Raw genomic sequence first — 12,457 nt, forward strand, 5'->3', positions numbered from 1 at the left:
AGCTCTCTGGTGTCAAGGCGGGAATGAATGCGCTATGCGTAAAGGCATTAGCGGGGTATTCATGATAAGGAGTCCAAAACATGGCACAAGGCAGATTAGGTAAAAGGCGCACAGGAGCCAATAGAGATAATCCTGTTATCTCGTTGGATGTAAAATGCCAATGTGGAAGCATCCTCAGAGACCAAGATGAACTGAACATGAACTAATGCTGCAGATACGGAAGGAGGAGGGGGGGCAACAATATTGGCAACCTGATGTAAACACTGTTGTTCTTGACCTTAAGGGACACCCACGCCGTTTACCGCAATGTCACCGGCGGTCTTCATACTCCATTAGAGCCCACACACGCGCGCCCGCGCCGTCTTCCGCTTGACACCAGTTCGATATCCTCCTGATGACATTGTGTCACCTTTGAGAATTCACTATCAGTAACAGCACCGGGTCTGTAGTACAGAAGCCACCAATGATGGATGGCTGCTGTCAAGTTGAACAGAAAGGAATTTGGGGCTCTGCTCATTTGGGGTTTGGGATACCGGTGCCGGTGCCGGTGGAGACGCACTTCGGCCATCACCTTCTAACCAGAGCGCATTTAACATTACGCACGACAAGAATGAAAGTGCACGCGCGCTCATACACATGAGCGCAAGCACACACACGCGAACACACACACACACACACACACACACACACACACACACACACACACACACACACAGTTAACCTAGAAACACGCGTACACAAAAAGAAAGACAAGACAAAAGGAAGACAGTAGACTTACGGGATGACCCTGGGCTCTGCGGGCTCCTCTGTGCGCCCCATTGCGAAATTCCCGTTATTCCCGTTTTAACGGAATCCTCAAATGCCGTGGTCGCAGTCCACGTCTCTGCAAATGTACCAAAGGATCACATAGAGGATGAGGAGTATGGCGAAGATGAAGAGCGCTACTAGGATGGCCTTGGTCACCGGAGAGATGAGCGACTGCATGTCAGGAGCAGAGCCGGGCAGAGCGGCGTGGGGCTCCGCGTCCGTCCGTCCTCAGTCTGCTGTCTCTCTCGCTCTCCACCTCTCCTCTCCGCCGCTCCGGTAGCAACTGTTGAGGACGGAGCCCGGGGCTTTGTCGCGCGCGAACACACACATTAAGAGCCTGACGCACATGCACACGCACTCCGCGACGCGAATTTATACCGGCGATCCAGGCGCGCAACGCGTGGGGGGCTTCCCTTGCTCGAAGCGGCGCGGGATTGGGCTGTCTGTCCCCAGATCCACTCTCTCTGGCTGCCCGTCGCACATGAGAAGAGACAGACAGGGTAGACAGGAGTGATAACAGCCGTGGTCCGTTCAAAGAAGGTTGCGCTACACACACAAAAAAAAAAAATAAAAAAAAAACCTGATGAAATTCAGCAGGTGGAGGTTTTGGTTTGAAGCCAAGAGAGACGATTCTAGACACAGAATGGAGAAGTCCTAAGTTGCGCGCCGAGCTGCCTCACTTGTGGGCAAACAGGTTGATTAGTATTCCTCACAGCGAAGTGTGTGTGTGTGTGTGTGTGTGTGTGTGTGTGTGTGTGTGTGTGTGTGTGTGTGTGTGTGTGTGTGATGGCTCGGCATGACAGGCTATCATCTTATCACGACCCTCAGCATCTCTTTTTGCGGCAAAGCTGTCAGTGGAAGGATTAATAGATAAATGATTGCGTTGCATTAAACCCGTTTTCCACTTGATCCGTCCGTTATTGCTATTTTACACTGTTCTCATAGTGCTGATACTAATACTGTTGCCTTAACGCACCCTTTCAAAAAGAATTAATCCCATTCTGATCCCATAATAAAGGGAAGATGGTCTATAAATGACATGAAAAACTGTTGTCAAGTCAGCAGGCCCGATGTAGCAGTAGATGCAGGAGTAGATGCAGGAGTTAAACGGTACTAAGTCTGACCTGGTCATCATTGAAAAGATGGGTTTGTTTTCTGAGAGGGCTGCAGGTTACTACCAAACATCAAAACTCAACTGCAATGGCACTTCTGCACTAGCGACCACCAAAAAGAGGAAATCAACATTGTTTTTTGCAGTTTGACTGCAGGCAAGAAAAAAAAAGAACCACCACATCACATGACATGACTGCATTAAACTGACTTTTCATGCAGCCTGGAACCCACTAATAGGGTCGGGTTTAATTTCCGCATGGACTGTATCAGATGACTACAAATCATATTTAGCCACTGTGGAGCTTATTAGCCTAATAGGCTAGAAAGCATCATGCATGTTTCACCATAAATTGATATAGGCCTACATATTTTTGTGTGACTGATTAAAAAGGCCAATGATGACAACAAAGGGCAAAAATGATAGATGAGATTATTCTAAAAATCATTTCTAGACGTAAATCGCTAAGCTGAAGCGCGAGGGAACATCACGATCAGCAGCAGTGATCAAGAGCGCAGCGCACTGCTCATCACTGACCAATGTTGACCACTAGATGGCGACAAATAGAAATGTTCATACCTTCATGAAACGTGATGGTGTATTTGATTATTCCGCACACCATCATTACACTGTAGTCTTGCATAACAATCATGACAGCTATACGGGTTTAAGACGCGTAGCAGGTAAGAAGAAATTATGCAGCTTTAATAGTTGGCATATCGCTTGTGCGCTACTCAGACGTATGTTATTATTTGTCTTAGTAGCAAGCTAGCTAGTTAGCGAACGTTAGCTTTACTAGCAGGCAATACATTGTGGCCTATTGGGCAGAGTGGCTGAGGAAGCTTGAGGCGCTAGCGCCAAAGCGAAGTAGCCCTCCTGACAAGTTTGGTGAAATATGCAAACGAAAGTAGTGCTCTTTGCCATGCATGTCGTTTGATGTGAGCTAGAATTTATTGTTGAACATAGCTTGTGAGAAGACACGTCTAATGCAATGAGGATGCGGTGTCATCTGAAGATTACAGCAACAGAGATAGACCAATGTTTGCAGGAACTTGCTAACGGCTAGCTAACTAGCTTCACACAGGCCGTAGACATATGTCAAAGGAGTGCAAATTCAATACAACTTCCGTTCTCAGCCGTCAAAGTAAAGTATTTAGTGATGCGGTTGGGGCAGTGTTAATGCAGATATGATAACATGATGAATTAGTTTGGCAGCTTTGGTGAGGTTGCAAGTTATTGTGATTTCGAGAAAAAAAAAATCCTCTTTTGGTTTTAAGTTAACCTAGTTTTCATCCGATATATTATCAGTGACAATAGTTAGTACATAAGACTCTGCATTTGTATGGTCGATATGGTTTGTGGCCCAGTTATACTGGCACTAATCATATGTTCCCATGGACAATTTGCAATAGTAGGTGGAAAGTTAATTCTGCTCGTCCTAGACCATTTGAACTGGTGAACGAGCTTTTACTCTGAAGGCACATTCGCCGCTCTTCCTACATTTCGTCAGCAGTCGTTGGAAATGTGATGTGACAAGCGCAGCTAGCTAGCTGGCTAGCAAGAGACTTAACCCACTTAACCTAAGTGACACAGTGAGTGTGTTTACATATGGGACTAAGTGGTTGTTGTTGTGTTTTTAAACCTTGACAGGTACTTACCCGGTTTATTGCCTCGTGGGTCAGTCTACGCTAGCTAGCTGCAGTGTCAAATCTATTACCAATGGCCCACAAGTGCTACGTTAGCTAGCGTTCCCGTTTTAAGATCAAGTGATTGCTGGTTAACTAATTAGGTCTTGTTAAAGTCTGACGGCAAGAGAGGACAACACCAGTGTAATGCTGCAGTAAAAAATGTGTGCTTGGTTTTCTGACTACTCTTTCAGTTCATTAAATATCCTGTTGTCAGCGTAGACTGACATTTAGCCGTCTCTGAAAGAAATATCAAAACATCTGCATAGTTCACGAGTCAAGTACATTAACGTTAGCTAACTTAACGCTAACGTATCTAATATGGCTTCGGTTCATAAAAGCAGCGCATTATTTCAATAAATTCTACACTTTCTTAGTTGTTTCTCATCGCTTGCTATCAATTTAAACTGTGGTGTAAGCTAAGTTACATGTTGTAAGATGAGATTACAGAAACAACATCTGACCCAGTTAGAAAAGTTGACACTTGACCGAGAAGAGGCATAAGATGTGGAGCTCAGTCTTTACAGTTTGCCATGTATGTGCAACTAGTGAATTGGTGAATGAAGCTTACTAGGACAAGAATATACATAATATTTATAACATCAGGGCCCTCTGAGTATCTCAAATATCACTTTCATGGGGATGGAAAAACTCATGCCATCCACGCTGTTGTCGACTTGTTCTTGCCAGGCTTCAGCACCAACATGGCTCCCTGTTTCATGAGCTTTTACTCTTGCATTTTTGCTTACTTTACATTAAGGATCCCCCGATGCTGCTGTTGTGTGTGCGGTTTCACATCCGCCTTCTCATAATGCCAAATACTCCACAGCGTGCAGTATGTATGTTTGACTCTTGGCTTGCCATACCTGTCCGGTCATCTCTCTGTTTGCTTTTACAGACTTAGAACTACTCTATGTAAAATGAACACTGAGGACAAGCTGGATGGTATGCTGCTGAAGTGCAGCAGTGGAGGAATAGATGGAGGAGGGAGAGTCGGGCTGGTCAGCGGAGGAGGACTGGTGGTGATGACCCTGGGGGAACGGTCGCTGGCAAACCACCCCCTGTTGGCCGAGGACGATGACGATGAAGACGAAGACGAGGACTTGACTGGGAGCTCGCTGGTTACGCATGACCTGGTCCCTCCAGAGCAGCTGATGATGCAGGAGGAGATGACAAAGAATGGTGGAGGAGGAGGAGAAGAGGAGGGAGGAGGCGAGGTGGGAGTCCATTTCCCCCTAAAACTCACCAATAAGTTGCCCTGCTTGCTTCATATGCCAGTGAGTTTATGCTGGTTATGAAGTACTGATGAGAGTATTTGTGTGGATTCTGTCTCCACGTCATCGTAGTGAGTTTCCTTTCATGTCATCCCGTGCAGTGTGTGGTATGAGGCATCACTTCCCGCAGCATTGAATATTCACTGAGGTATTGACACGTACATGAAAACCACGTTTGGCCCACTTAAATGCTGTTGACAGACATGAACTAGCTTTGTGCTGTTTCGCAAAAAACAACGCCAAAGAAAATTTAAGTGATCGCATATTGTTGAAAACGCGGTCTGAAATAGAAGGCTGTGTTTAACACTTGAGTCAAGGACAGTTATATGAAGTATACAACATAAATATTAGAAGAAGAAAGCCTGTCACACCACAGAACATCACTGAAAATAACACTATTTAACATTAAGGATGATATATTGTAGTAATTGTGTACTTGGTTCACACTATCAGGAGTCTTTCTAGTGAGAGAGGCATTAGCCGAAATGATTGCGCTTTTCAATCTTTTCCATTACAACAGATTAAAGATACAGCACAGGTGGTGAATATAAGGCTGTTTTCCCCCTGAGTGTGATCGTCAGGGATAACCTAAGCTGATCCACAGGATCAGGCTTGAGGCTGCTTCAAACATAATTCCTGTTTGTTGCAGCATGGATGTAATTTCCATAGTTTTAGCCATTGGTTTTGTTATTAAGAAAAACATGGTGCTCACTACATTATTTGCTTAAATGAGGGCAACATTGTTTGAGTCAGATTGGAGACCAGCAGATGCTCCCAGGCCAGCTGGAGGATGTGATTTCTCAGCATGTTCTAGGCTTTCTAGGACTTGAGATTTCTCTCCAGTGTATTTCACCTCCAGCAGGGAGTCAAACTCAGAGGATGCTTGAAGCACATCAACTAGCTTCTTAAAATTAGGAGGAGCAGCTGCTCCACGGTTAGTTCCCCTCACATTGGTAGATTGTCCTCTGTTTGCCCTATTGCACCTGTCTGACCCGGATAAGCTGCTGGATGTGTGGGTGGGCTTTAAAGTAGGTCATATGCCTTGTTAAATGTCTTGCCTATCTATGGTCCTACTTTTACAGTTGAGCATCAAGCAGGAGCTGAAGCTGTCTGAGCCACCGGTCCAGATAAAGAAGGACAAAAAAGGAGTGAAGGACCTGATGGTGTGTCCTAAGAAGAAAAAAAGGAAGCAGCGTTCACCAGCAAAGGTGCAAGTCAGTTTTATCTCAGAAATCACATTTTTAAAATGGTCTGACCTGCATGTGTGTGAGACTTTTCCATAGTGATAGCCATAAGATAGAAGCAAACACTGCTGTGGTACCCGGCCGTACGGATCAGTTCAGTTTGTTGCACATTAGAACTGTTATTTTCCTTGTAGATGGTACGAACAGATGGTTCCGTTACTTCTTTGTCGAAGTACATAGCACAGTGATCCCGTACTTACAGGTGGAGCTAGAAACAATGCAGTCCGTTGATTGGTCAGAGAGAATCGGTGCGGCCAGAGTCGCCTCATCGTCTGCGCTCTGATGTAGGATTTTCCAGCTCTCCATTTTTTTTATTTTTTTTTTCAGCAGTCTTTTATCTTGCTGCCTGCAGCCTTTTCTCAAACAGAGCTTCTCTCCTTGTTGTAATAAACAGCCACATACCAGGAAGAAAGAACACGAGACATTCACCGCCTTCCACCGTGTTCTTGTTTTAATAAGAGCGGTGTAGTTCAGTGCTTAATGCCAGCGTGTGGTTGAGCAGGCGAGCCAGTGACAGAAAAGTGATGGTGAATGGGAGAAAACAGAGGAAAAGCTTAGCAGTGAGTTGTCAGTCTGGCGGTAAATGTACAGTAGAAGTTAGAGTGTGTCAGTAAATAACGTAATAAGCGAAGGGTGTCAGCTCTGAAGCCCCAGTAACAACACCACCTACATTCAAGAGTATTGTCTGTGGTAGAAACTGAGAACAGACCTTGTGGTTAGGGACATGTGGGGATGGGTTTGGTAGAAGTTTCAAGGGTACATACCGAAAGCGTGGCTTATGTGTCTGTGTTTCTTTGCTGTTGTAGATTCTCAGCATCAACGATGATGGATCGTTGGGCATACAAAACCCCAAGTGTCACATCTGTGTTCACTGTAATGCTGCATTCAGAACCAACTACCACTTACAGCGGCATGTCTTCATTCACACTGGTACGAATTGCTCAGTCACGTTTTAAAATTATATTTTAATCTGCTTCGAAATTCGATATATATCTATAGCGACAGTGGTTGTTTTACATGTAATGATGTTTATTTTACATTATTGAAACTCCAGGTGAGAAGCCGTTTCAGTGCAGCCAGTGTGATATGCGCTTCATTCAGAAGTATCTTCTCCAGAGACATGAGAAAATCCACACTGGTGAGTGAAGAATGAATGCAATCAGCATGTATTAGGATTTTACTTGCCATTTCAGTTTCAAGTGAGTCATCTGGTCTTTTTCTTTTTTTTCTGTTTCTTGCCTTTTATTTAGGTGAAAAGCCTTTTCGCTGTGATGAGTGTGGGATGAGGTTCATCCAGAAGTACCACATGGAGAGACACAAGAGGACTCACAGTGGCGAGAAGCCCTACCAATGTGACTACTGTCACCAGGTAAGCTGTTTGAGTTTGCTAGTAAATTACAGTCAAATATAGTGGAAAAACAGGTATTTAATTGTGAACACACAGCATATATAAGATAAGAGAGGTCGCTGAAACTAGTATCTGTGAGTACCACTGGATAGTGTTGGAAAGTGTTTGGCTTGAAGTGTCTGCATTGACTCCCCTAAGGTTTATCGGTAGGTTGCGTCTGTTCACCAATGCAGTAGAATAAATGTATTTTGTGCTCTATCCACAGTACTTCTCCAGAACAGACCGGGTTTTAAAGCACAGGCGAATGTGTCACGAGAACAGAGAGAGAAAGTCCAACAAGGCTGCTGGTAAAGTTGGGCCGTTGCGTGAAGCAGATTCTTTAGGCCTCCCCTTTCTCGCCAAAGAGTGTTCACTGCCCAAGAAGAAGCGCCAGAAGTGTGCAGACAAGAGTTCAGGCACTTCCACTGCTGCCCAGACCGACGCACACACTGTTGTAGAAACGGAGGAGAAGGAGGAGCAGAGACAGAATAAAATTGAAGGTCTACCTCTCTATGCTGTGCCCTCCAAAGTCAAACACGAGTACGTGATTGCAGACTACTCTGTGGAACTTCCTGAAGAAACGGCTAGCCAGCACCAAGAGGGAGACGTGTCACCAGAAGACACGACTCCTCCCAAACTAGTCCTGAAGAAAATCACCAAGAGGAGTCTGAAGCAGTCCAGTGAACAAACGCCTCCCTGCCTGTCCACTTTGTCTTCCTTTGAGGAAAATACGAAGGTCACGCAGTACACCTTTGAAATCGTGGACAAGCAAGGCCTTTTAGACGTAGAAAGCAACGCCGAGCTCGAGTCGGTAGAAACCCTTCAAGGAGGACCAGCGAAGCCTGCAGCCAGCAGCACAAACTACGACGATGCCATGCAGTTTCTCAAGAAGAAACGTTACCTTCAGGCCGCGATGGCCAACAACAGTCGGGACTACAGCCTGAACACAAGCAGCATTTCGTCTCAGCCACCTGTTACACAAACTGTGGTGTCAGCCGTCATCGACGAGACTGTCCCCGCCACCATCCTGGAGCCCCAGCCCATCAACGCGGAGATTAAAGCCACGCATGACAAGAATGTGTTGCCAGACGAGGTTCTTCAGACGCTGTTGGACCATTACTCCAACAAAGCCAATGGGCAATCAGACATTTCCTTCAGTGTGGCTGATACAGAGGTGACGTCAAGCATATCCATCAACTCCTCTGATGTTTCAGACAGCAGCCCCGTGGAGAGCCTCGGAGCCTCCAGCGCCCAGGCTCAGCCCGCTACCGAGAAGGTCAGCCTCTTGCAAGAGTACTCCAAGTTTCTCCAGCAAGCACTGGAGAGGACCAGCCAGAACGACAGCTACCTGACCAGCCAGAGCCTCAGCTTGGTCTCCGAAAACCCCACCTTAGCTGGACAACCTCTGTTCTCCACCGAGAAACAGTTTCCTTCCCCCAGCAGGTTCAAATCAGGGATGAGCTCTCCGCTGAGGTCCACTTTAGAGAAACCTCACTTTGGATTACTGGTCGGGGACTCCCAGCACTCATTTTCATTTTCAGGTGATGAGACAACTCCTCCCTCCGCAGTGTCCCCAGCTGAGGAGGACTTTCTGGAGCAGGTCTCGCCCTCCAAAAAGACAGACTCCTCTCAAGGCATACTGCAGACTTTTCAAATAAGCTCCTTCGATCAGAACTTCAAATCTCATTTCCAGGCATCAAGATCTGGATCCTCCTCACAGTTTACTGTTGCCAATGGACAATTAAGTCTTCGAGGACACAGCACAGACTTCTCAGAGTTCCCCTTAGTCAGAGTCACTGAGACCAGGTCTCAACTGAGCTCCTCCCCTGATGTTTCATCCAGTGAAACCTTTGGCTGAAGGGAAGGGGGAAGAATTCATTTCTGTTTATGATTTTAGCAGCACTTTAATTCATGTCTCCTGTTTTGCCAAAACAAGTTCCGTTGCAACTTTGTGCTCTTTCTCAAAGCATTTTTGTTTTTTGTTTTTTTTGTTAAACGCAACCTCATAGACTGGAAATACTGAAAATTTCTAACTTATAATTAGCACTTCCCCTTTAAAAACTAAATTGTAATTGTGCATGGGTATATTTCTTGCTACATTTAGAGATTTAGTGACCAAAGTGTAAAGCAAGAGATAGAGAGGAATATCCTCCCACAGCGTTCATCTTCCATGTTTTGTCCGTGTGCTTGCACAAAAAATGATGAAGTCACTCTCGCTGCTTCATGCAACATTTCCACTTCTTAAAACATAGGCCCCTTTTTACTGTATATATGCCATTTTGCTCTTACTGCATCTACCTCCCCTCGCTGTTTATCTGGTTAAATTTGAGTTGACTCCTCAAAACCATTTTAATTCCAGCCGTGTAACTCCTGTTAAATTGTCTCCTGAAAGGACGCTTATGATGATTCGATCATCACTGATTCTTCACTTTACGTTGAAGTCACTTTAATGTCACCTGAAATGGGTGTTTCTACATGATGTGTAGTGAATGCTACAGGAAAGATTGAAATGATTGTATTGATCTTATATGGAATCTAGTTTATTTTCCATTGACAGATTGGGCCTAATTTGGTTGGTTTGATGGCCAAAAAGAAGAAATTGTAGCTTTCATTTAGAAATTGTTTAATGTTGTATGGTTTAACTCACCTCATCTTTATTTTTACAGCACCTTTCATACAACCATGCATCCAGAAGTGCCTCGCATAGCAAAATTGAAACAATCCAGAGAAAAAATAAGGTGTAAAAATAATGATTAAAACTTAAAAAGTAAGGCTATAAAGTTACTCCAGATTAAAAGACATATTTCAAAGATACGCCTTTCATTTCCTGTAAAAAAACAAGACGACTGTCACCTCGCTTTCGTGAAACACTTCAATGAAAAGTGGCGGAGCACCTTTGTGATCTGGCTGGAACATAAAATGAAGGAAAGTCTTTAAATCATTTGAAGCTTGAGCAAGGATTAATGTATTCCCTTTGAATTCCTTGGCACTGGTTTTTACGCGTGTGACTCCAGTGCAGGATAGACATCGTGATAAAAAGGCTGGGGCAGTATTAGATTTAAAAGTTGTTGGGGTTTTTTTTATTGTTTTTTTTTTTTAAGATTTGGGTATGAAATAGCTGCACACATGTAATGACTGCAGGATAATTTCTTCTTTTCCTTCAGAAGTATAGGCGAGTTGTAGTGAAATTACTTAAGAAGATTGTGCTTAATTTTTGCACAATTTGCACATTTTTCACTACAGGGAATGTAGTATGTACTTTGACAGAGGAGGAAATGCATAATACCTTTGCTTTAAAGGCAACCTTTTGTTATAGGTGAGATTTCTGAGTCTGGCCCGTCAGTGGAAATCCTCATCATGTCAGATTTGGGTCATTTGAAACTTCAGATGATGCTTTTTTTGCTTTGCGTCATTTGTAACGAAGCTGTTGTGGCCTCAGTTTTGTAGTACGTTGGTTGTTGTTCTTGCTGGAAGATGTACAGGATTTGGGGGGAATAATGAGATTCGACCTTGAAAGTCAAAGTTTTATTCAGGCTGTATAATGAAAGACAGCACAGGAAGAAATGAGGTGCTTGGTTTTCCTGTTTTATTTTGCATCTGTGCCTTTTTTTTTTTTTTAAATTCCAGCCTTTCCTTCACTCATTCCTGTATATTTCTCTTTTTCTTCGGCAGCACTCAAAGGCTACTTATTCCACTTGCACAACAACAGCAAACACATAAGCTATCAAACTATTCAGTCTGTAATACATCGAGACGTGACGCGAGATCTGGGAGCTTGATGTCATTTTGCCCGTCGTATTAAGAATTTTAGCCAGAAATTGCACCAGGTTTTACTCTCAAACTGTTCGCTGACTGTGCTGCGGTGTGTGTATATGAGTACAGAATCATGTTGAAGTTTTGATAATTATTTGCTCGGATCCAGTAGGAAGCCACATCTGTCCAGGCCTTGTTGAATACGATGCGATGGTCTCCTGTGTGCTTCGTCGCACCGTCGCTTGTTTTCCATGTGTACACGTACGTGTGATTTCTTCGGTGCTATCGCGTAAAACACTGTTTTTATATGCGCCATCAAATTGGGTTTGGAAATTGATGTTAAGCTCCCTCTTGTTACAATTCTACTGACAATCAGGGACGGCACCCGCATTAATCATCCAACACTTTGTTTTCCCTCGTCGATCATTCCCGCTAGAATGTGTAGAACATGTTCTGCTGTAAATACATTGTATATTTTTACGTTCTGAGAAGTACTGTTAGATCTTTGTGTCAATAGAGTGACAAGTCTTGTGCAAGAGACACTTTTTTGTCAGTGGAAGGCACAGTAATTAGTTTTTCCAGCATTTCTTGCGTTCAACAATTAATCCATTTCACTTGCTGACAAGATGTGGCTTTCTGAGGTGTGTGTATATATCTCACCACTGTTATCAGAAGAAAATTGACACTTTTTCTTTACAATTGTATCGCTGATTGGTTAAAGTGAGCTCTTCTTTTGTGAGTTAATGCAGTTGATTGTGCGTTATGATGGGATTTACTGTATACAGCTGTTGGTAATGAAAACCCCACAGAAAGTGTCCATTAGGTTTTAAAGTAATACTCCACCTGAAGTCTTTTTTTTTTTTTTTTTTTTTAAGCATCAAATGTTTAACCTCAGCTGTGGTCGGCTTCAGATCATGTCAGTTCAAACAGATTTTGGGTGGAGTGTAACTCGTTTGGTGGTTGAATGATTCCACTAGCTACCCATTTCATTGTAAGCAGTTATTGAAAGCACAGCGCAGATGAGGAATTCTGCTTCGATAAATTGTATCCCACGAGTTATATGAGCAGTACTATGGTATTTTTTCCTTTTAATTAACTATTGTCAGTAACCTGGCCATAAGTGTCCTTGTATAAGCTACAGAAAAAAATATTTGTTTTGTGTAAAAAGATCTGAATTATGAATTTTTTGATAAAAA

General features: G+C 43.7%; 2 protein-coding genes across 4 annotated transcripts in view; one reads left to right on the forward strand and one right to left on the reverse strand.

Moving 5' to 3' along the window:
* The window catches only part of LOC143330439 (polyprenol dehydrogenase), a 43,085-nt gene extending 41,655 nt beyond the window's left edge, over positions 1 to 1,430 (reverse strand). Inside the window, exon 1 of the mRNA XM_076747046.1 lies at positions 779 to 1,430. The gene's annotated coding sequence lies outside the window, so the exon portion shown is untranslated. The remainder of the gene's footprint in view (positions 1 to 778) is intronic.
* Positions 1,431 to 2,466: 1,036 nt separating this feature from the next.
* znf148 (zinc finger protein 148) lies at positions 2,467 to 10,232 on the forward strand. Of its 3 annotated transcripts, none has more exons than XM_076747173.1 (7): positions 2,467 to 2,601; positions 4,502 to 4,820; positions 5,960 to 6,085; positions 6,928 to 7,051; positions 7,176 to 7,259; positions 7,372 to 7,490; positions 7,735 to 10,232. In XM_076747173.1, exons 2-7 carry the CDS (start codon positions 4,524 to 4,526, stop codon positions 9,364 to 9,366), a joined length of 2,382 nt encoding a protein of 793 aa, XP_076603288.1. In that variant the 5' UTR covers positions 2,467 to 2,601; positions 4,502 to 4,523; the 3' UTR covers positions 9,367 to 10,232. The 3 variants fall into 3 exon arrangements, with proteins under 3 accessions (XP_076603288.1, XP_076603286.1, XP_076603287.1); XM_076747171.1 differs by having other exon boundaries at positions 2,497 to 2,601; positions 4,502 to 4,880; positions 7,735 to 10,210; XM_076747172.1 differs by lacking the exon at positions 2,467 to 2,601 and adding an exon at positions 3,445 to 3,510 and having other exon boundaries at positions 4,502 to 4,880; positions 7,735 to 10,210.
* The last annotated feature ends 2,225 nt before the right edge of the window (positions 10,233 to 12,457 follow it).

This window comes from Chaetodon auriga, chromosome 13, assembly GCF_051107435.1.
Source record: "Chaetodon auriga isolate fChaAug3 chromosome 13, fChaAug3.hap1, whole genome shotgun sequence".
NCBI classification, from domain to species: Eukaryota; Metazoa; Chordata; class Actinopteri; order Chaetodontiformes; family Chaetodontidae; genus Chaetodon; species Chaetodon auriga.